Here is a 21919-nt window from a genome sequence, read left to right as displayed (position 1 = left end):
GTCAGACTCCACCCCAGACTTTCCCAGCCACTCTGGCCAGTGACAGACTGGCCAGAACCACACCAGCACGGACCCAGAGCCAAGCCCAGGGCTTCTGTCTGAGGAGAGCTCAGTGTGGGAAGATGCCAAGTCCAATGCTGCTGAGCCCAACCAGGAAACCCCTACAGAGAAAGTGGAATTAGGAGACGGATGCTGACTCCTTCCCTGCACTTTTTTAGTTATAGGAACTCAAAAGAAAACACTTTTCAAAAAAAGATTTATTTGAGAGAGTGCGAGTACATGCGTGGGGGTGGGGGGCAAAGGGAGGAGCGAACCCCAAGCAGACTCCCCACTGAGCACGGAGCCGGATGCGGAGCTCAATCTCACAACCCTGAGATCACAACTGATCCGAAATCAAGAATCAGTGGCGCTCAACTGACTGAGCTGCCCAGGTGCCCCTGATTCAACTCTTTTTATTTATTTTTTTTTTTTTAAGATTTTATTTATTTATTTGACAGGCAGAGATCACAAGTAGGCAGAAAGGCAGGCAGAGAGAGAGGAGGAGGCAGGCTCCCTGCCGAGCAGAGAGCCCCATGCGGGGCTCGATCCCAGGACCCTGGGAACATGACCCGAGCCGAAGGCAGAGGCTTTAACCCACTGAGCCACCCAGGCGCCCCCCAACTCTTTTTATTTTTTAAAAGATTTATTTATTTATTTATTTGACACAGAGAGAACAAAAATAGGCAGAGAGGCAGGCAGAGAGAGAGGAGGAAGCAGGCTCCCCGTGGAGCAGAGAGCCCGATGCGGGGCTCGATCCCAGGACCCTGAGACCATGCCCTGAGCCGAAGGCAGAGGCTTTAACCCACTGAGCCCCCCAGGTGCCCCCCCCCAACTCTTTCTGAAGACTAGTCAAGTGCAGTAGTGAGACGTGGAGGGAAAACAGCAGAATGAGGAGTGAATCAACTATCTGAGAAATGCTTGTTTCTCATACATACAAACATACATATACATATATATACACACAACTTCATTTTTTAACAAGTTACAGATAAATACGATTGTCTTTTGTGTTCTATTATCTTTTTACGGCAGGTCAAGGGTCAACCCACTTGATGCCTCTGCCCAGCTGCTGACATTCTCCTGCTCAAATTAGGAGCTGGGATCGATGCTTGCATTAAAAGCAAGGGAAGAAAGGAAGACGGGGTGTCTGGCTTCTCCCCTGGAGAATATGAATGAGCCCAAAGACCTGAGGAAGGAAACAGCTTTTAGTCAGCATACAGAGCAAGAGGATACCTGATCTACTCCCTGCCAAGGCACACCGCTCAACAGCTGGACTGTGTAGGCAAGACCTAAAGGCACATAAGCATGCCAAGACTGGATACTTTGCAGCAAAACAGTGACCCTCCTTAAAGTTATAAACCTTTCTCAAAAGGGAAGTGTAAGGGGCGCCTGCGTGGCTCAGTCAGTTGAACAGCTGACTCTTGATTTCAGCTCAGGTCGTGATCTCAGGGTCCCGAGATCAAGACCCACTTCGGGCTCTGCCCTCAGGGTGGAGTCTGCTTCTCCCTCTCCCTCTGCTCCCCCTCCACAGTTCTGTCTCTATCTTCTCTCTCTCTCTCTCAAACAAATAAATAAAAGCTTTAAAAAAGAAAAGGAGGGTGGGTGCCTCGGTGGCTCAGTGGGTTAAAGCCTCTGCTTTCAGCTCAGGTCATGATCTCAGGGTCCTGGGATCGAGCCCCACATCGGGCTCTCTGCTCCGCGGGGAGCCTGCTTCCTCCTCTCTCTCTGCCTGCCTCTCTGCCTGCTTGTGATGCCTGTCTGTCAAATAAATAAATAAAATCTTAAAAAAAAAAGAAGTAAGTGTAAGTTGATATTTCATTGTAAATTTTTAAATTTTTGACACACTAATCCTGAAGGAAATTAAATGAATTATTTTAGAAATTTAATCCCTGTCACATCACGAGTTTCACAAACCAAGCAACAAGACATGGGGTATTTTTTGTTTTTTTTTTTTTACTTCTACAGTAGGCTTAGAGCCTTGATTTAGGAAACAGTAAACTCACTAAATGTCTTTTGAATTTCAAATTTGGACAAGGTCACAAAAATTTTTTTTTAAAGATTTTATTTATTTATTTGACACAGAGAGAGAAAGAGAGAAAGAGAGCGAGCGAGCATGCAAGAGGGTGCACACAACCAGGGGGAGCAGCAGGCAGAGGCAGAGGGAGAAGCAGGCTGCCTACTGAGTAAGGAGCCCGATGTGGGGCTCGGTGCCAGGATCCTGGGATCATGACTTGAGCCGAATGCAGACGCTTAACCAACTGAGCCACCCAGGTGCCCCTTAAGTCACAAAAATTCTGTTTACAACAGACAACCCCAGTATCACACTGGGCTGTATATTCTAAAAGGTCATCAAGTTGGTTGCTGAGAAAACTGGACAAAATGTTACCAACCAAAAAGTGCTAAAAATGGTGATTATATTTTACAGATTAGCCCATTATCATCTACATCAGCAAAACAGCAGCTGCATTACATTTTTAGAATTTCTGGGTCCAAGGGAAAACCATTTTCTTTTTCAAAAGATTTTATTTATTCATAAGAGAGAGAGAGAGAGAGAGGTAGAGGCAGAGAGAAAGCAGGCTCCCTGGAGCCCAATGCGGGACTTGATCCCAGGAGCCTAGAATCATGACCTGAGCCAAAGGCAGATGCTTAACCGACTGAGCCACCTAGGCGCCCAGGAAAACCATTTTCAAACCTTAACTAGCAGAAATAGCAACCTGTTTCTTACAACCCAAGTTGTACGAGATTCTCGTTAATCTGACTGCTCTGTATTTATGTCTGATTATCTTTTTTGGAAACTGTAATCTACCTATAGTTACTAAAGGATAGGTATTTTGAATTCATTTGATATGACATTTATGCCATACTGGAACATTCTGATATAGAATGTTTTGGTTGCTGATTCAAACCATACTCAGTAATTGGGCAAAGGCAGAATTAAAAATATAACCAAAAGATACATGTGTGAACCTTCTCTGCTCAATCCTGTACCTTGATTCAGGACAAAGGGATAAATGGATAAAATAATACAGACACTTTACAATTTTAAAATCTTACCTAGAATAATAAACACCTAAAACTTCTCTGAAAAGATTCTGTTGTGCTTTATTATAACTCTATCACACTACTTCTTTGGGGGCCCTCAACTGAATACTTTAGTCTCCTGGACATATCTAAAGTATAAGAAAGAGCAGGACAGAGTCCATGTTATGTGTGTAGATTAGCAAAATAATTAAGAAGTCAGTGTAAACTAAGACACTCAAGACATTCTTGACAGTCCCATCTGAATGGTTTACTGGTACGTCCGTCCATGAGCTAGGATGTGTTGAGCATCATGTGTCAGTCTCTGTGCTAAGTGGTTTAAGACTCGCTGTAAGGAACTATGCAACTGTGACACAATCACACAACTGAAGTTGTGGTTACACTCTCTCATGCCTAGTTTATACGGTCTGTTCGTCACTGTTGGAAATGGGCCACAGTCAGAGTCTGCCATCAGAAGGCGGCAGAATAACTACATCAGGAGACGCAGCAGAAAGGAAGCTGGATTTTGGCATGCCTGGTGTCAAAACAACGGTCTAACTCAGAAAATAGTTCACATGTACTCAAGCCAAAGTAACAGTTTGCCAAATCCTGTAATTTCTGTTCTTTAAACAAAAATGATTTCTTTATTTTCATACAACAAAGCTGATAAAACAGAAAGACTGTACTGTTAAGAATCAATCCATAAAATTAATTTTAAAATGAAACAATAATGACATGGCCGATGGGGAGAATTTTAAACATCGCCCCATGCTCATGGCAGGACTCGGACAACAGCAGGAGAAGAGCTTGTGTAGGATACGCACAGCTTCAGTTCAAACTCGCACAGCCTTTACTAGCCATGCTCACATTGGAATTCTGCATGAACATACATGCATATAAGAAAAAAGTCCCACATATTCATGGTTAAAAATGAAAACGAAAGTCCTTCTTCAGAAGTTAACAGGGATCCAGGCATCCTGGAGCTCACCGGTATTTTAGTCAAGGAGTCAAAGACCTACATCTCTCTACAGAGAGAAGAAAGTAACCGTCTGGTTAAGAAGTCATCTGGGCACAGAGAAGGTGCAGTGGATCTGATTTAAGAGTCAGCATCTACTTTAAGGGTGAGAAAGTTGTAACACTTACTGCCCTAACTGAAAGTAAAAAATATGACTAGTTTGGCATTCAAGCCTCTAATAATTTCCCACAATTTTTCAATGAATTGGTATGATAGAAAGAAAAAGAAAATCCAGATACTATACAAATTTTGGGCCTTGTCTTGAGTGGTTTGACATTGAGACTCTGTTTGGCTAAAGATAAAAAACAAAACAAAACAAACAACAACAACAATAACAACAACAAAAAACCACTTTCAAAAGCAAAGCATTTAAATGACTGAAGCTAATGGAAGCAATGAGGCCTAGGCTGGGATAAGGAGAAGTCAGTCCCAACAGGGAAGGTGTCTGCAGGGAGGACACAGACAGGTAATGACTCCAAAGAAATGAGAGAATTCTTCAAACTATTTCCAAAGAGTGAGTCGAATACTGCAGGAAGGGACAGTTAGAAGAGCATGTGCACACATACAAACATAGGCCAGGGAGCAGAGAGTAGTAGAGCCTGGTCTTAACAGCCTTTTAAAAAGTCTGACTCTGTACCTCAGAGAACTGTATTTCCTAGAGATCAAGAAGAATCTGGTAGAACAGTTCAACAATTTAGAAGAATTTCCAAAAGGAAGAAGAGTCATGAAACATTTACATCAGAAACTTCTAATTGTCTTCTATTGATAAACTCTACTAAATAACACTGAACTAGAAGAAACCTGATAGACTTGAGAATGTAAAAGAAAGAAACTTTTCCAGAGAACAGACTACTATGAAAATACCTATAAGCTATATAGCACAGCTGCCATATCATACTCAAGTTATTAACAGTTCTTAACCATGAGGAAAAAGACAACGTTAAAACAAGTACACATACAGGAATCAGAAAAGAGAATCCTGGAATGTAAATATTTTTAAAAACGCACTGAATAATCCACATACTCTCACAAAATCAGCTTTTAGCTTCATGTCAACTCAGAGTTAAATAGTCTATGGGAGAGGGAAATGACAGTCTGGTTTTGAGGATGGAAGAGGAAAGCAGAATCTTTGCTTAGGCTGTCGTGGAAGTTAGTGACCAAACATTTGACTAATGAGATCTAGAGGGAACAGAAACCATACGATGCATCTTCAGAAAGTAAATACCAGGAAAAAAGAAACCATTTTGATGCCAGACATGGGACTGTGACAAGACCAGACAATGTTCAAGTTAGGTGGCCAGGGGACAACGAAAGATGGCGGGGTTTACTTAATGGATTTCTACTCCAGAACTTTACTTGCTCATTGTGGCTTTACCTTACCCCTCTGCATCTAATTTATACACTACTCTTACCAAAAGAAAAGAAGGAAATCCATGCTTGCTTGAGAAACTTGTCCCATAAAGAATATATTTAACTACTCTACCAATCCCAACCTCTTTCTTCTCTTTTTTCCTCTCCCCCTAAAGGATGGTCTTAGGCCCTACTTAATCCCACTTTTCCCACTCAACTTCTCCACTTGGCCCCTCTGGTAACCTGCTGGCCTGTTCCTGAAGGCTCCCTCACCTGCCTCACACTGTGCTTCAGAGGCTTGGCTCCCTGTGCCCCGGGTCCTTATCCCTCCCCGCTTCACCCTTTGTTCACCTTGTTAACGCACACAAAATAATGTCCACTTCCCTACTTGTTACTCTACGATTATAACACAGCTTAAGATGTGTCTCCTATAGGAAAGCTCCCTGATTTAACCCAACCCTTTCCACTACCACACGCACAGCCTGCCAGGAAAACAAGCTCTGAACAATGACAGGAATTGGAATTCTAGTCTCTTGCTAAAAATTTCCATTATATTTAACTTACCGTGAAAGAATACTTACCATTATTATCTGAATTTTGATTATAAAAACTGAGAAGTAAACAACATGCTTCCATTTCTTTTGGGAAAAACAGATTTTCTTGCAAACAGGTGAAATTTCGTACCTGTTTTCTTTCCCATTCTGAATTACTGAATGTCTATCGGCTGTAGTTCTTTCACTGCAAACGTAAGTATTTCGCCGTGTCATTCCACCAGATGCTGTATTACTCTATTAAAAAACAGGGGGGGGGGTTGCCTTTTTACCATTTAGTAATAAGGAGAGTACAATGAGGAAAAACAAGCTCATTTAAATACACAAGAATAATTTAGTCTTTGAATAAACCGACAGTTAGCTATCAGTGGTACTGGCTAAAAGATCACAAAAGAGGGTGGAGGCAACAGCCTCTGCTGTCTCCTGGCAGAAAGAATGAAAGCTGGCTATGGTAGAGCAACTCTTAAAAAGCCAGCTATAGGGCGCCGGGATGGCTCAGCGGGTTAAGCATCTGCCTTCAGCTCAGGTCATCGGGGTCCTGGATCGAGTCCCGCATCTGGCTCTCTGCTCATCAGGGAACCTGCTTCCCCCCTCTCTCTGCCTGACTCTCTGCCTACTTGCGATCTCTCTCTCTGTCAAATAAATAAATAAAATCTTAAAAAAAAAGAAGCCAGCACAATAATCCATAAATTAGTTCATATATTACTTTAAACAGAGTGGGAAGATAGAGATCTACTGTTTTTAAAAGCTAATAATTTAAAAATAAAAATTAAAAAGCAAGGATTAGAAACATAAGGGAAACATACAAATAAAATAAATATCAAGCATGAGAATAATAAAAGTGAAAAATAAAGATCTAAACGTAAGTATTAAAACTATAAAATTATTAGTAAAGACACGGGGTGAGTCTGTACAACCTTGCATTACACAGATTCAGAGATATGACACCAAAGCATGAATAACAAAAGGAAAAAAAAATTGAGCCCCGTGTTAGGTTCCTTCAGGTCATGACTTGAGCTGAAGGCAGATGCTTAACGACTGAGCACCAGGACCCAGACGCTCCCCCAATTTTTTTTTTTTTTTTTTAAAGATTTTATTCATTTGACAGCGAGAGCAGGAACACAAACAGGGACTAGGAGAGGTAGAAACAGGTTTCCTGCAGAGCAGAGAGCCTGATGCAGGGGTTGATCCCAGGACCCTGGGACCACGACCTGAGCCAAAGGCAGACGCCCAATGACTGAACCATCCAGGCGCCCCCACACCTATTTTTGAAAAGCTAATGCTTTCAAAATTAAGCAAGGAAGGGGCACTTGGGTGGTTCAGTTAAGCATCTGCCTTCGGCTTGGGTCACAGTCCCAGGGTCCTGCAATCAAGCCCCATTTCAGGCTCCTTGCTCAGTAGGAGTCTGCTTCTCCCTCTCTCTCCTGCTCCCCCTGCTTATACTCTGTCTCTCTCTCTCAAATAAAATAAAATCTTTAAAAAAAATTTAAGCAAGGAAAGGAATGCTTTCAAAATTAACAAGTAAGGAATTAACAACTACGGAATTTCATCAGATTAAGAAAAAATTTTAAACAAAGAGAAACACGGCTGCCTTTAATACAGCACGAGGAGACCACATACAGGGAAATTCCAGTCTAAATTGGAGAAAATTTTAGTAACATTACTTTTTCTCTTTTATAAATAATCAGATATGGATGATTGATAATGCTGGAGGGTGTATCTTCAAAAGGGAGGTATGCAGTTGAGTAGAGCAGTAGGGACAGAAAGTCATGAGGGCAGAGGACAGGGTCTTACTTTCCTCTCACAACTGTCAACAAAGGTTGGAGACTGAACTTGTCTTAACTTGTAGGACTGTGACATGACAACCCAACTTTATGGCATTAGGAAGGCAAAATCAAAAACGTTGCACATAGGGTTTACTCTGATAAAACACAAGGTCAGAGGATGGCACAGACAAACCCCCGGGGCCTCTCTATGAACTCCTATCCCCAGAACAGCACAAACAAGAGCCTCCGGAAAGGAGCACCGAGCTTCTCCGTGGACCCCCACACTTTGTTTTTTTTTAGGTAGAGGGAGGGCTGTGCCACTGTTAACTTTGAAGGAAAAATATGTGGTTATAGAATATTCCTACGACTGCATATCCTCTGAAAATTCTTTCTAAAATTACTTCAAGAGTGTTAAGAATAATAATCACTATATTAGTCAGATAGAACATGTTTCAATTCACAGAAAAGTTCCTGAAACTGAATAGACTGAATTTAATTTAATAAATACTACCGATTTAAGGGAGAGATTTGTTAAGGATAGGGATTAAGAGATGGATACAGATCAGCAGTATAATTTTAGGAAATTACCAAACTTTTCTTCATTTTCTCACCTTAAAATATAGCTAATCCATGGAGAAACACTTGGCACCGTCCCTGGTACGCAGTAAGGACTCAGTCAAATGTTTTTTGCATCTGAAGATGCACACCACATTGCTGGCCCTCAACCAATCAGACCTCCCAGTGTCCTCTGCACACTCTGTTAGGCTTCTGTCTGCAGCCATCTGTCTGCTCTGTCGTCATTTGGTTTTATTTATTTCCTGGCAGGTATGAGGTGTTTCTACTTCTCAGCACCTGATACGACCCAAAGCTCAGCAGATGTTGGGGAATAACCAGACACAGTCCTTGACAAGAAAGATCTGAACACTCATCTAGTGGGATGGGGCTCAGCAAGAAACACCTTTAACCCCGGAACTGAAGGTGATCTCTACAGGCTGAGACAGGGCATGGTGGCCTGGTGCGGACAGCACTGTAGGTGGATGAGAACAGAGGAACAGAACGTCCAGACCGCCATAACCCTACAATCCTAGGAATGCTCTCTAGCTTAACAATACTTACACTAGGGACAGTCGAGCTTTTCTTGCGTTCAGGAATATCGGCCTTATTGGGATTACTTGCGTTCCCAAGCATGGGACTGGCTGGCGCTATTCCCTTTCCTCCAACAGCACTTCCACCTGATTTCCGGGAAGGAATTCCATCTTCTTTGAGGTCACTATCTGCAGTGCTGGTCTGACTCCTTTTTGGATAAGCCACAACTGAAGGAATAGCCGGTCCAGCTAAAATGAAGAATTTACTTTTTAAAAGTCAGAATACAGTTTTACAATTTATTCTGTGAAAATAAACATATTTTATAAGATGACCTAAGACTGCTATCATCTAAAAAAATACAAGACAGTAAAATCCTATAATAGGATGTTTCCCGTTCACGTATAACGGCTTTCCTATGCAATGAGTTCAATTTGGAAATTTCACTTCCTTGTCCCTTTCTACTTTTCTTAAAGTTCTGGTTTTGTTTGTTGGTTTGTTTGAATTTATAGGCTTGTACAGTGGTGCTTCAGAGTTAACTTCAGGGACAGCTGTCCACTGAAAACATCTTCAGAGTGTTACTGTACAGATAAATAATCAAACTAACTTGACGCACATACATCACACAGAATGAACTGCTTCACCTGGTACATCAGAGTGAAACTTACCCTTTTTTGTATGAGAGATGCCTTCACCTTTGGAACAGAACAGTACAGATTTATGGGTCATGACTTTTGAAGTTTTATCCTAGATCTTTTTTTTTTCAAAGATTTTATGTTTTTATTTGACAGAGAGAGACACAGTGAGAGAGGGAACACAAGCAGGGGAGTGGGAGAGGGAGAAGACGACTCCCCGCTGAGCAGGGAGCCCGATGCGGGGCTCAATCCCAGGACCCTGGGATCATACCCTGAGCCGAAGGCAGACACTTATCGACTAAGCCACCAGGTGCCCCTATCCTGGATCTCTTTTAAAGCACTCATAATCTTCTAGATAAACAGGAATTTGAGTAGACAGGGAAAGGGGACACAAGCAGAGGAATGCCATGTTCCTTAAGCAAATAGCAGGGAGGAAGAGGGCAGCGGTTCCCAGCCACACTCCCACCCCAGGAGGAGTACACCTAAGGATATCCTGGATGGACAATTAACTGATGTCCTATAAAAAAGCATCTGGAGACTCTGACGGTAGCACAGGAGATTTGGAGTTCAAAGAATTTTGGAAATGAATGCAATAACTAGTATATTCGTTATGTATGTTATTCGCGGTAATCTTCAGGAATGGCATCAAATGCTCATCATTTATTCTACAGAAGAAACTTTGTATTTTAGACCTATTAAACAGGGCTTGGAGCAGGATACAAAAAAGCTACTTCTCGGGCAAAAATCTAAATGGTAAATCTATTTGAAACTGAATTAAAAGTACACAAAGGTTTGCTTTGATTTATGGGAGGGAAACAACTAAGCTCTGAGTTTGGGAATTTTAACATAAAAAACAAAGAAACAAGCATGGGTTATATTACCCTTATCACTTACCTTTTTTCTCGACAGCATGACAGCTAAAGATATCCTGCACTTCTAGGGTTACTGCTGAACTGCTCTGAAACCTGGCTCAGACTTCACCGTCTCGCCAGTGCCACTTGTGTCTGGGAACAGTGAGCTCCACGTGCAGTAACCACCAGGGCCGCCACCAGTCAAGCCAGAGCAGTTCCGTCTCAAGGCCTGTCCTTTTCCAGCACAGCCACCCTCTCCACCCCAACCTTTAGTTCCCTAAACACCAGCAATCACTGGTCTGGTCCCCATCTCTGGAATTTTCTCTTTTCGAGAATGTTACGTGAATGGATCAATTTCATGATACCTTTTGAGATTTTTTTCCCCACTCAGCACAGTTCCCTTGTGATCCATACAAATGGTTGCATCCATCAATACTTTGTTCCTTTTTATTGCTGAGCAGTGTTCCATGGTGCAGCTGTCTCACACAGAAATGTGATTTTTACACAGTAAAACTTGGTAAATATGTCTTTTCTTTCATGACTGTTAGTGCTGGGGTAACAGCAAGAACAACCCTCACTAGTCCAAGTTATAAAGAAAAAGAAAATTATCTCATTTAAAAAATTTTTTCTTTTAATATTTCTGTATTTTTTATATTCACATCTTCATTCCAAATGTAATCTACCCTTGTATAAGATGTGGGAAATGGATGCAAATTAATATTTTTCTGGTAACTATCATATGAACTATCATATACCCCAATACCATTCACTGATTAATAAACCAGGAATTCTTTACTTTTTTTTTTTTTAATAAGACAAAGAACCCTTTGAAAATCTAAGGAAGATCACCCTTACCAGAAAAATATGTAGACACATACAGGGGGTTCACACAGGTAACCGAAATTAAGAACCACAGGGAAAACTTAAGTTGTAATTTTACAGAGGCAGGTATAAATTGTTGGCATCTAGAAGTACAGAGATGAGAGGACAAGCTCAAAGCTGGGTTAGCTGCAGGCTTGTCTGCCTTTACTTGGTATCAAGGGGGTGTGCTTTACTAGACACTGTGTGTAGAATCTATCCCATTTTTAGCACTTAAAGGAACACAGCCAGAGGCATAACCATATCTTTCCTTTGCTGACCACTATCTTCATCCCCATAAAAGAATAAAAAACAACACAGAATCGGGTCCGTGGCTTTCTATATACATGGATAGGTGGACTTCTGGAAATATTCTTTTATGAACTTTTTTTTTAAAAGATTTTATTTATTTATTTGACAGACAGAGATCACAATTAGGCAGAGAGGCAGGCAGAGAGAGAGAGAGAGAGAGAGAGAGGAGGAAGCAGGCTCCCTGCTAAGCAGAGAGCCCGACGCGGGACTCGATCCCAGGACCCTGGGATCATGACCTGAGCCAAAGGCAGAGGCTTTAACCCACTGAGCCACCCAAGCGCCCCTGAACTTTTTTTTTTTTTAAGTAGGCTCCACTCCCAACTTGGGACTTGAATTCACAACCCCGAGATTAAGAGGTACATGCTCTACTGACTGAACCAGCCAACGGCCCCTCTTTTACACATGTTTTAATATTAGAGGCTCCAAGAAGGAAGGATCATTATTATTATGAAAAGACTACTCTGTGAGGTAATCGATCAATGGATTAGTGGATAAAGCCACAGGACCTGGGCCCAGAAGTCTGGGGGTTCTGCAACAGGTGTTCCCACTTCTATGTAAACTGGGGAGACTTGGTGAGCTCTCTTGGTCTTTATCCTTACTGAAAAAATGGAGGTTAGGTGAGTGTATGACACCATGTCTAAAGCTCTTTTCAGCTCTAAAATTGTCTGAGCTGGGGAAAAAAGGTATTACCAATCCAAATGGAATATACATACTTAGGGAAGAATTAACATGTTAAGATAGTCACTAGAGATATGAGAAAACTAAAAAAAAAACCCGAACAAACCAAAAAACCCCTCAAAAACAAACCAGTTCCCCCTCACCCCAGGACTTTAGGAATAATTCCCTTTAAACTGGGTGATGTAGAACAAGAACAATCTGTAGGCATTTTGCTAAATGTCCTGTTGTTCAGAGGCACTGAAAACCTCTCCTTAACAACTAACCTGAACATGAACAAAGAGAGAGAGAGACCCACATCAACGCTAGGTTTACAAATGCCATGTGCACATTCACAGGTTACAGGCAAATAAGTATGCACGCGCGTGAGCACACACACACACACACACATGCTAGAGTCTCTGGATCCCCACACGTGGGGCTGCCTAGAAGGCAGAATAATTGTTAAGTTTGGTAACCATATCTCTTAGGGTCCAAAGCCTCATAAAAGATTCATTTCCGAATCTTAAATATTTTAAGATTGAGGGTGTTTAGACACATCAACAGCTAGAGTGTGTGGCTGAGAATGACCCGAGTCAAAAATTTAAACCAATGGGGCGCCTGGGTGGCTCAGTGGGTTAAAGCCTCCCCACCTTCGGCTCAGGTCATGATCTCAGGGTCCTGGGATTGAGCCCCGCATCGGAGGTGGGGGGGGGTGTCTCGGCTCAGCAGAGAGCCTGCTTCCTCCTCTCTCTCTGCCTGCCTCTGTGCCTACTTGTGATCTCTGTCTGTCTGTCAAATAAATAAATAAATAAATAAATAAATAAATAACTTTAAGGAAAAAAAAATTTAAACCAAGCGAGGCAAACTGGGGTACTATACGTTTTCCACAGAAGGCCACATATAGACACATAAATTTAGCTTAAGCAAAACTGAAAACCATTTTCCCAGTTCAAGTGCTCAACTGCCACATGTGGCCAGTGACTACTCAATGGGACAGCACAGATCTAGAACATTTTCACCACTGCAGCAAGTGCTGGACAATGATCAGGAAAGTAAATCCAATGCAGAGATGGGGAAGAGAGCGAACAGAGGACCAGAGACTGAAGCAGGGGTTCCAGAGGAGTGAGTATACCAAGGAAATCAGAGCCTTGAGATGTTCATGCCATCATTGGCAGGACTGGTAGGAAAGAAATGCCCTGAAAGGAAATCAAGTCAGTTTCCCATCCTAGGAGGCCTTAAACCAAAGGTTGCTTCGCAATGTCAGGAGGTCTCTTGTGTAAGGGGAGACTGCGGGGAACACACTGGAACGGTCTCAGACTTACCATGGTCACTGTACCGCCTCTGCTTCTGGCTGGAAGAAACACTTCTCTGCACCTTGTGGTGAGGAGACTGGCCAGTACTGTTGTTGAGGTCACTGCTTGGCCTAACCTTAGCAAGTGAAAGATTGCTGCTAGAACTGGAGTCACTAGCATCCAGCTAAGAGGAAATGAGAAGAACAGAGCAAAAACCACAACACGGACCCAAGTGGTATGTTAGGAAACTAAACTTCTCATAACACACAAACCTCTCACAAACAGTTCATTCTACAGATGAAGAATCACATCACATTATAGATGAAGAATTTTGTACAAAAGTACACAATTTGTACAAAAGTGACAACCTTCAATTTGGGGGAAAATATTTTTCTGACTGACGAAAAAGCTCACAAAAGGATAGGTATTTATGAGCTTCTTTCTAGGCTTTTTCATATAATTTAAAATGCTCTCTGTTCACTTATCTCATACTTTCTTCACATCATTTCTAAACTATTAATGACTATAGGTTAACTTACAACATTCAAGTTTGTGACAATACCCACCGTTAAGGTTCTACCTCAAAGTTAAAATAGTAGTTTGTAATGGTCATAGCAGTTAGGTCCGTCATTTGCAGGTAAATTTAAAAATGATACATCAAATATTACACATATTAACAAAATAAAATCTAAGAAAAGAGCTTACTAAACTCATTTACCTAAAAGTCATGTTAGCTCTTTCTGATTACTCTTACCTCCGAAGATTTTCTCCCCAATAGTAAGTATGTAGCTGTGATCTCATCATATTTCATCTTACTAAGAGATTCTTGAATTTCTTCTTGTGAATATCCCATTCCCACCATAATATCTAAAAGAAGGACATAATATAGTGCATGTGTTTTGTTTGGATACAAAAGCACTGTGTTACAGGATAAAATAATTTCCTTTATTTGACCCAAAATGTTGTAGATTTTCTAACATAAATGGGCGGTTAGCTTATTTCTGCGTTACTCAGTGATATTCTAGGAAACTACAGTAAGTTCCTAAATATGACAACACATAAGGTGAATCATGTAACTTATGTTTAACTTCCTATTATTCCCATTTTAGGCATATCCATAGGCGTCAATACAGAAATATGTTACTTGCACAAACACAGCATGCAGGCACAGATAATTACCTATTCTTTTCTGGTCTGAGATGTCTAGTTCTGGTTCAACAAATGGTTTAAGTTCATCTTCTTCATGCCCTGCATTGATCCATCTGTCCTTCATGATTTGCTGAAAGGTGAACTGTTCATTAGCAGCATAAAACAAAACATGCTGACAGCCACAATATTAAGAAAAATTTATTTTCAACATTTCAAGGATTATATCTCAAAGGGTAACTTTCAGAAAAACCTTTAATGTCTCAATTTCTGCTTAAAAAGCCCCAGGACAGTATTCAGTATGTCATACGATTCTAAAAATACTGTAAAGATTCTCCAAATATGCGATTACCTCTAGAGTGCCTCGTTTTATTGGATTTAGCACCAGGAAACGTTTGAGAAGGTTTTCACAGTCTGTGGACATGTAGAAAGGGATTCTGTATTTCCCTCTTAATACTCTTTCTCTCAGTTCCTTTGGGGGGGCAGGAAGAAAGAAAACTAGTGAGTCAATTTTTAGGTTAAAAAAGAACCCGCTGAGACCCCCATCATACTGACAGATTATTAAAATATTAACCCTAATCATTTAATAAAATGTTTAGCATTCTGAAGAAAGCGGATAACAACTGGTTCTTATACCTTCAGGTTCTGTCCATCAAAGGGGAGTGACCCGCTGACTAGAGTGTAGAGAATTACGCCAAGGCTCCACACGTCCACTTCTGGCCCATCGTATTTCTTGCCCTGGAAGAGCTCTGGGGCTGCATATGGAGGACTGCCACAAAACGTATCCAGTTTACTGCCAACAGTAAATTCATTGCTAAAACCAAAGTCAGCTATTTTAATGTTCATATCAGCATCTAACAATAGATTTTCGGCCTAGAGGGAAAACATCAAGACAAAAATGAAATTTAACCAAAACAGAATTAGAACTGTGATAGAATTAGGCATTTCATAAAAGCTTTTTGTAATGATATAAAGTTAATATATACTAATGAAAAAATTGAGAAAACATTCTTTCTAGAGGAAAAACAAAAAAATAGGAGATAAATTAGAATTTCTAATTTTATTTTAAAGTAATCACAATACCCAATGTAGGGCTGGAACTCACAACCCTAGGATCAAGAGTCAGATGCTCTACTGACTGAGCCAGCCAGGCACCCCAAGATTTCTAATTTTTAAACATTAACAACCAGTAACGGATATAAAGTATAGATGAACTCTGGCAATATTTTAAACAACAAATGCCCAATGATCAAAAAAATAATTTATATAGCTTTCTTAACTAGTAAGTGGCTTTAGGAAAATGAACACTTGCTTTAAATGGCCAGCCACGTTTTGTAAGAAAAATTGCTGAAGAGCTGTGCAGTGGCTATCACCGGGGAGGAGAAAGCCCCAGACCTCATTCAAGATACAGATCACAGTCATTTTCATTTATTTCACCAAATATCCACCACGTGCCAATGACACATCTGACATTATATATTTGTGTCTGAACATGTAATGATGAACAAGACAGACAGGGTCTGGTCCTCAAGGAGCTCGCAGGTTAGAGCGGGGAAGGCAGAAAACCAAGCAGCTGCACTCTGACCTAAATGCTGTAACTGAGGATGTGTGGGGAGCTGGGGGCTTGGCGCTGAAAGGCGCGGGAAGGTTTCCTAGAGGGGGTGAAATCAAAGCTGCTGCCTGGAGGCTTCGGTAAACAGTCTGAACACCCAGAAGGAAAGAGAGAACATGTTCTACATTCAAGAAACTGAGACAGTGTGTGGGAAAGCGGTGCAGGGGACATGGCCATGGCCGAATCACAAAGGGCCAGTTGAATGACCAGTAGAAAGTTCAAGTTTTCAATCTAATGGCAATGGGGAGCCGTTAAAGAGTCACTCAAGCAGGAAAACAACAATCTTATTTCTATTTTTTTTTTAAGATTTTATTTATTTATTTGACAGAGAGAGAGAGGTCAAAAGTAGGCAGAGATGCAGGCAGTGCGGGGGTGGGGGGGGGAAGCAGACTCCCTGCTGAGCAGAGAGCCAGATGTGGGGCTCGATCCTAGGACCCTGAGATCACCACCCAAGCTGAAGGGAGAAGCTTAACCCACTGAGCCACCCAGGTGCCCCTCTTATTTGTATTTTTAAAAGGCCATTCTGGGGGCGCCTGGGTGGCTCAGTGGGTTGGGCCTCTGCCTTCGGCTCAGGTCGTGATCTCGGGGTCCTGGGATCGAGCCCCGCATTGGGCTCTTTGCTCGGCGGGAAGCCTGCTTCCCTTCCTCTCTCTCTGCCTGCCTTTCTGCCTACTTGTGATCTCTGTCTGTCAAATAAATAAAAAAAATCTTAAAAAAAAAAATTAAAGGCCATTCTGGTTGCAGCGTGTAAAACAGATGAGGGAGGGAGAGGCAAGACTGGAAGCAGGGAAGACTAACAAGAAGCTGGTGAACGAGATACTGGCAGTCTGGAGGAGGACAGTGGTCCCAGGGAGAGAAAAGAGCGCGCTCAAGAAGTATGGGGAACAGTAGCAAAAGGACCTGGAGACTAAGCGGATGGTAGAGCAAAGGAGACTGAGGCACCAAGGGACATGAGGTGTCAGAACGAGAACATTCCCGTTCAGGAAGGAAGAAGGTAGGCTGCGAGCCTGCTGAACCAGAGGGATAGGAGCAGAGTTTAGCTGGTGCCCATCTGCCACCTCAGGCTGCAGGCATGGAATGTGGGGGTCATCAGCACACAGGTGGTCACCGCAGCTACTAGGGTGGACGTGCGAGCAGCACAGATGGGAGTGGAGAGGGACGAGCTACTGATGATGATGACACGCGGAGAGGGACGAAGCGAGTACCAACAAATACCGATGGTATTTAGGGAGATACGGCTGTGCAGCTGAATGCAAGTATATGTGGAAGGGGACTTGGGGTGGAGAGGTTTTTTGGTAAAATATGGTCCAGACTTCAGGATGATTTTGTAAATGCTGCTGGTGGGAAGCCAGTAGGCAGAGAGGGCCCAGAACCCAGAGGCAGGGCCAGCTGAGCCAGCCTACCAGCCGTAACAAGAGGTGAAGGGTGGGTGTCGGTGCAGCTTACTTTGCAGGTTTGCTGGAAAACTGGAGTTTCTGCCTGGCATTTCTATGTTATCTGGGAAACAGAAAACCTTATCCTATGCCAAGAGTGAGGGCAGGGGCAGGTCTTCAGCACCACTGTTAACAGGAGAGGACACTGGCCAGACAGAGAAGAGGCGGCCAGGTGGTACTGAGGGCACCGTCCAGGTGACAGCAAACATTTCTGGAGGTCCCCCTGTTTGGTAGTGTGATAATACAGAGACCAACTATGAACTACCTTCACTGAAACATAAGATACTTTTACAAAAAATTTTTACTGTTATGTTAGTCATAAAATACATCATTAGTTTTTGATGCAGTGTTCCAAGATTCATTGTTTATGTACAACACCCAGTGCTCTCTGCAATACGTGCTCTCCTTAATACCCACCACCAGGTTCACCCATCCCCCCTCCCCTGTAAGATAATTTAAATAAACTTCATATTTCATTAATACCAAAATCTGATTAAAAGGATCAATTATTATGTAAGTGATGGATCAATAAATTCTACTCTTGAAAGCAATAAAAAGATCAATTATTATAGGATTTACTTGGTCTTCTTAATAACACAGTCTAATTAGTGACCACCGAGAGAACTGACCACATATAGGCAGACCGTACTCTCACAGACCAAGGGCCCTGCAACTCACCTTGAGGTCTCTGTGCACAATCCGCTTTTGGTGGCAGTACTGGACTGCAGATACGATCTGCACAGGAGAGACACAGGTTAATCATCATCATTAAGATGAAAACCTCATTAATGTTCACACATGCAAAATACTCTGTGAGCACCTGACTCTGTGGGTCTCTAAAAATAATTTTCTTGGGCTTTGAACTTTCCAATTGGAGAAATTCAGGGGTGAGGGTAAGAAAAGATAGGCGAGGATGTTCTTCCTGCTCTCTCTAGTTTTCAATGGGTAGTCTCCTCTTGGGCTTATCCCCTGACGTTCTGGTTATCTGTGAATATGAAATCACCAGGATCTGGAGGACCCCAGCTGCCCCCAGAGCCAGGATCAGATGGTTCTAGTGCAAGCTTTCCACATCCATGTAATTAACTTGAAACCAAACTGTTAGTTATAGACTATCCATGGCCAGGCGTTCATCCAGGTTGGGTCTCCTCTGTTAATTACTTCTTTTCCCAGTCAGGCCTGCTCCTTACAACAAACACTCCCATCCTTTTAGCTGATGTGGGTTCAAAGACAGCAAAACTTACTCACCTCTCGGATGATCAGTTTCCTCTTCCTTAAAATGGAAGAGTAAATGTAATATATGTGAACTAGACTAGGTAAGTTATCGTGTGCTTGATCTGTAAGGGTCCCTTCTACTCTCAGCAAATGATGTAAATTTTTTATTACTTATTTAGTAAATTTTGGGTCACTCCTGTTGATTAAATAACTATTTTGCTGAAATTTTACACTTACTTGTAATTTTTAAGAAGGCTTCTTTTTCTCTCTTTTTGAAAGATTTTATGTATTATTTATTTGAGAGAGAGAGCAAAACAAACAGGAGGGGTGGGAACAGCAGAGGTAGAGGGACAAGCAGGCTCCCCACTGAGCAGCGAGCCTGATTCGGGGCTTGATCCCAGGACCCTGGGATCATGACCTGAGCTGAAGTGAAGCCAGACACTTAATTGACTGGGCCACCCAGGTACCCCAGAACCCTCCTTTTCTAATTAATAAAAGTTTTGAATGCCTATTACAGGAATTTTAGGAAATACAGAAAGGTATGCATAAGTGCATGCCTGCTAACATCTCTTATTGTTTTAGTGTGTCTGCTTCTAATCTTTTTGTTGGTTATGCCAGTGTAACTACATATGACCACATACATGCAAAACTGGGGTTCTAATGATAATACTGCTTGTTTCTCCAGATCATCTTTTTTTTTTTTAAGATTTTATTTATTTATTTGACAGAGATCACAAATAGGCAGAGTAGCAGGCAGAGAGAAGGAGAAGCAGGCTCCCCGCTGAGCAGAGAGCCCGATGTGGGGCTCCATCCAAGGACCCTGGGACCATGACCTGAGCCAAAGGCAGAGGCTTAATCCTCTGAGCCACCCATGCGCCCCTCATCATCAGCTTTTAATTATAAGCCCCACACACCCACCTACACTGAACATAAACCCTCAGAGAATGCTGTTTTTTGTTTTTAGGTAGGCTTCACGCCTAGTGTGGGGCTTGAACTCATGACCTTGACCTTACTTCTGCCTCATCCGACTTTCCCTCTTCTCTCCCCAACCCCACTAATACTGAGATTTCTCCTACAGGTTACTTTCAAATTCTGCCTTTGAGTAAGATTTGACAATTTCCTACCCTTTCTCAAAGTGATCAAAGTTGTTCTCCTTTTACCTCCAAACACCTCAAAGTTAACCTTTTTAAAGCCACAATAACCTGAAAATATTCAACCTTAAGTCACTGAGTTTTGGTGTTTGTTTTTTTTTTGCATTCTTTTAAGCTAGAAGCAGTTATTTCTTCAAAAAGGTTGAGGATTTGGATGTTGTCCAGATTGAAATATGAATGCAAACTTAATTTACCTCTAGTCAGACAGGAAAAAGCAGAGGCAGCTACATTACCAACCCACCAAGAAAGAGGTAAGGGAAGATGATGGAGCCAGGAATCTGTTCTCTTTCTTTGAAAAGAACAGAGCTCATTCAAAAGCTTAAAACCACACAAATGGTCATTAGGATGGGAATGGCCAAGGAGGTGGGAAGGAGACACGATCTGGGATGGATGTGGAAAGAAGGGCCTGTTTCTGACAGATAATATTTTCACGAGGAGTGTGCCCTGTGTATGGCGTACCTTCCTCGTTGCCACAAAGAGGAAGACTTCTTATGCAGTCAAAGTAAGAACGGCTTATAAACTTTTGTAAAGCACGGCAATTTATAATAGAGCACAGTGGAAACACCACTATCCTGACTGATCCTTCCAGGTTTAAATGAAGGATCTTAAGGAAATACTAAGGCAAGAAGAAAGAGTTACATTACACTGTAAACAGTATAACTCAAGCCATTAGTTGTAAAAGCACATAAATTATCCTTCCCTGACCAACTAACGGGTTCCTCAAATAAAGACTTCAGAATTTCTGCAGGGAATTTATTTATTTATTTATTTATTTAAATATTTAATTAATTTATTTGACACAGAGAGAGAGATCACAAGTAGGCAGAGAGGCAGGCAGAGAGAGGGGGAAGCAGGCTTGCTGCTGAGCAGAGAGCCCAATGTGGGGCTCGATTCCAGGACCCTGAGATCAAGACCTGAGTGAAGGCAGAGGCTTAACCCACTGAGCCACCCAGGTGCCCCGAAATTTATTTATTTATTTATTTAAAAAAAAAGATTTTATTTATTTATTTGACAGGCAGAGACCACAAGTAGGCAGAGAGGCAGGCAGAGAGAGAGGAAGGGAAGCAGGCTCCCTGGGGAGCAGAGAGCCCTATGTGAGGCTCGATCCCAGGACCCTGGGATCATGACCTGAGCCGAAGGCAGAGGCTTTAACCCACTGAGCCACCCAGATGCCCCAAAATTTATTTTCTTTTAAAGGTTATTTACTTTTTTTGAGAGAGTGAGCGAGCATGAGTGGGGGTAGAGACACAGGGAGAGAAGGAGAAGCAGACTTCCCACTAAGCAGGGAGGCCGACTCAGGGCTCCATCCCAGGACTCAGATCAAGACCTGAGCGAAGGCAAACGCTTAATCGACTGAGCCACCGAGAGGCCCCTCTGCAGGAAATTTAAAATAAAAGCCTGAGCGATTGACTCAGCTGGTTGGTTAGTAACTGTCCGAGTCCCTCCAACAAGTCAGACCCTGCCAGGAGGATGGGTGGAGACGGAAGAAGTGAGGAGCAGTCACAGCGTTATGTGCTAGTTGCTTCCTTGGAGAGGGTCAGGCTCAAACCTGCTGTTCCTCACAGTCAACAAACCATATTCACATAAATGTTTGTGAGTCAGACAGATTCAACTTAGTGGGAAGGGATTTAAGAATTATGAGGCAAAAAAAAATCTCTTGGCTTTTAAGTGGTCAATTTATAAAAATTAAGAGTATAGTTATGGAAAGGGCCAAACAGACTTTGTTTTGTCATAAAGAGAAATTTGTGCTTCCTTCTGTAGATCGTAGAATAAAATGTATCAGAATTGGAAAGCACTAGGGGCACCTGGGTGGCTCAGTCATTAAGCGTCTGCCTTCAGCTCAGGTCACGATCCCAGGACCCAGGATCAAGTCCCGCATCGGGCCCCCTGCTCAGTGGGAAGCCTGCTTCCTCCCTCTCCCACTGCCCCTGCTTGTGT

General features: G+C 42.3%; 1 protein-coding gene across 8 annotated transcripts in view; it reads right to left on the bottom strand.

The window, feature by feature from the left end:
• MARK3 (microtubule affinity regulating kinase 3) overlaps nt 1-21919 on the bottom strand; it is a 120515-nt gene that overhangs the window by 12036 nt on the left and 86560 nt on the right. For 6 of the 8 annotated variants that reach the window (XM_080807530.1, XM_080807532.1, XM_080807531.1 and 3 more), the window contains 8 exons: nt 18297-18353; nt 15210-15446; nt 14926-15045; nt 14607-14706; nt 14182-14294; nt 13458-13611; nt 8856-9073; nt 6107-6210 (listed from right to left, as the gene is read on the bottom strand). In XM_080807530.1, the coding sequence (XP_080663656.1) occupies nt 6107-6210; nt 8856-9073; nt 13458-13611; nt 14182-14294; nt 14607-14706; nt 14926-15045; nt 15210-15446; nt 18297-18353 (1103 nt within the window). The remainder of the gene's footprint in view (nt 1-6106; nt 6211-8855; nt 9074-13457; nt 13612-14181; nt 14295-14606; nt 14707-14925; nt 15046-15209; nt 15447-18296; nt 18354-21919) is intronic. The other 2 variants (XM_080807533.1, XM_080807535.1) reach the window with 1 other exon arrangement.

This window comes from Martes martes (assembly GCF_963455335.1).
Source record: "Martes martes genome assembly, chromosome: 7".
Classification (NCBI taxonomy): Eukaryota; Metazoa; Chordata; class Mammalia; order Carnivora; family Mustelidae; genus Martes; species Martes martes.
Note: the sequence above shows the minus strand (reverse complement) of the source record. Positions and strands in the feature narration are given on the sequence as shown.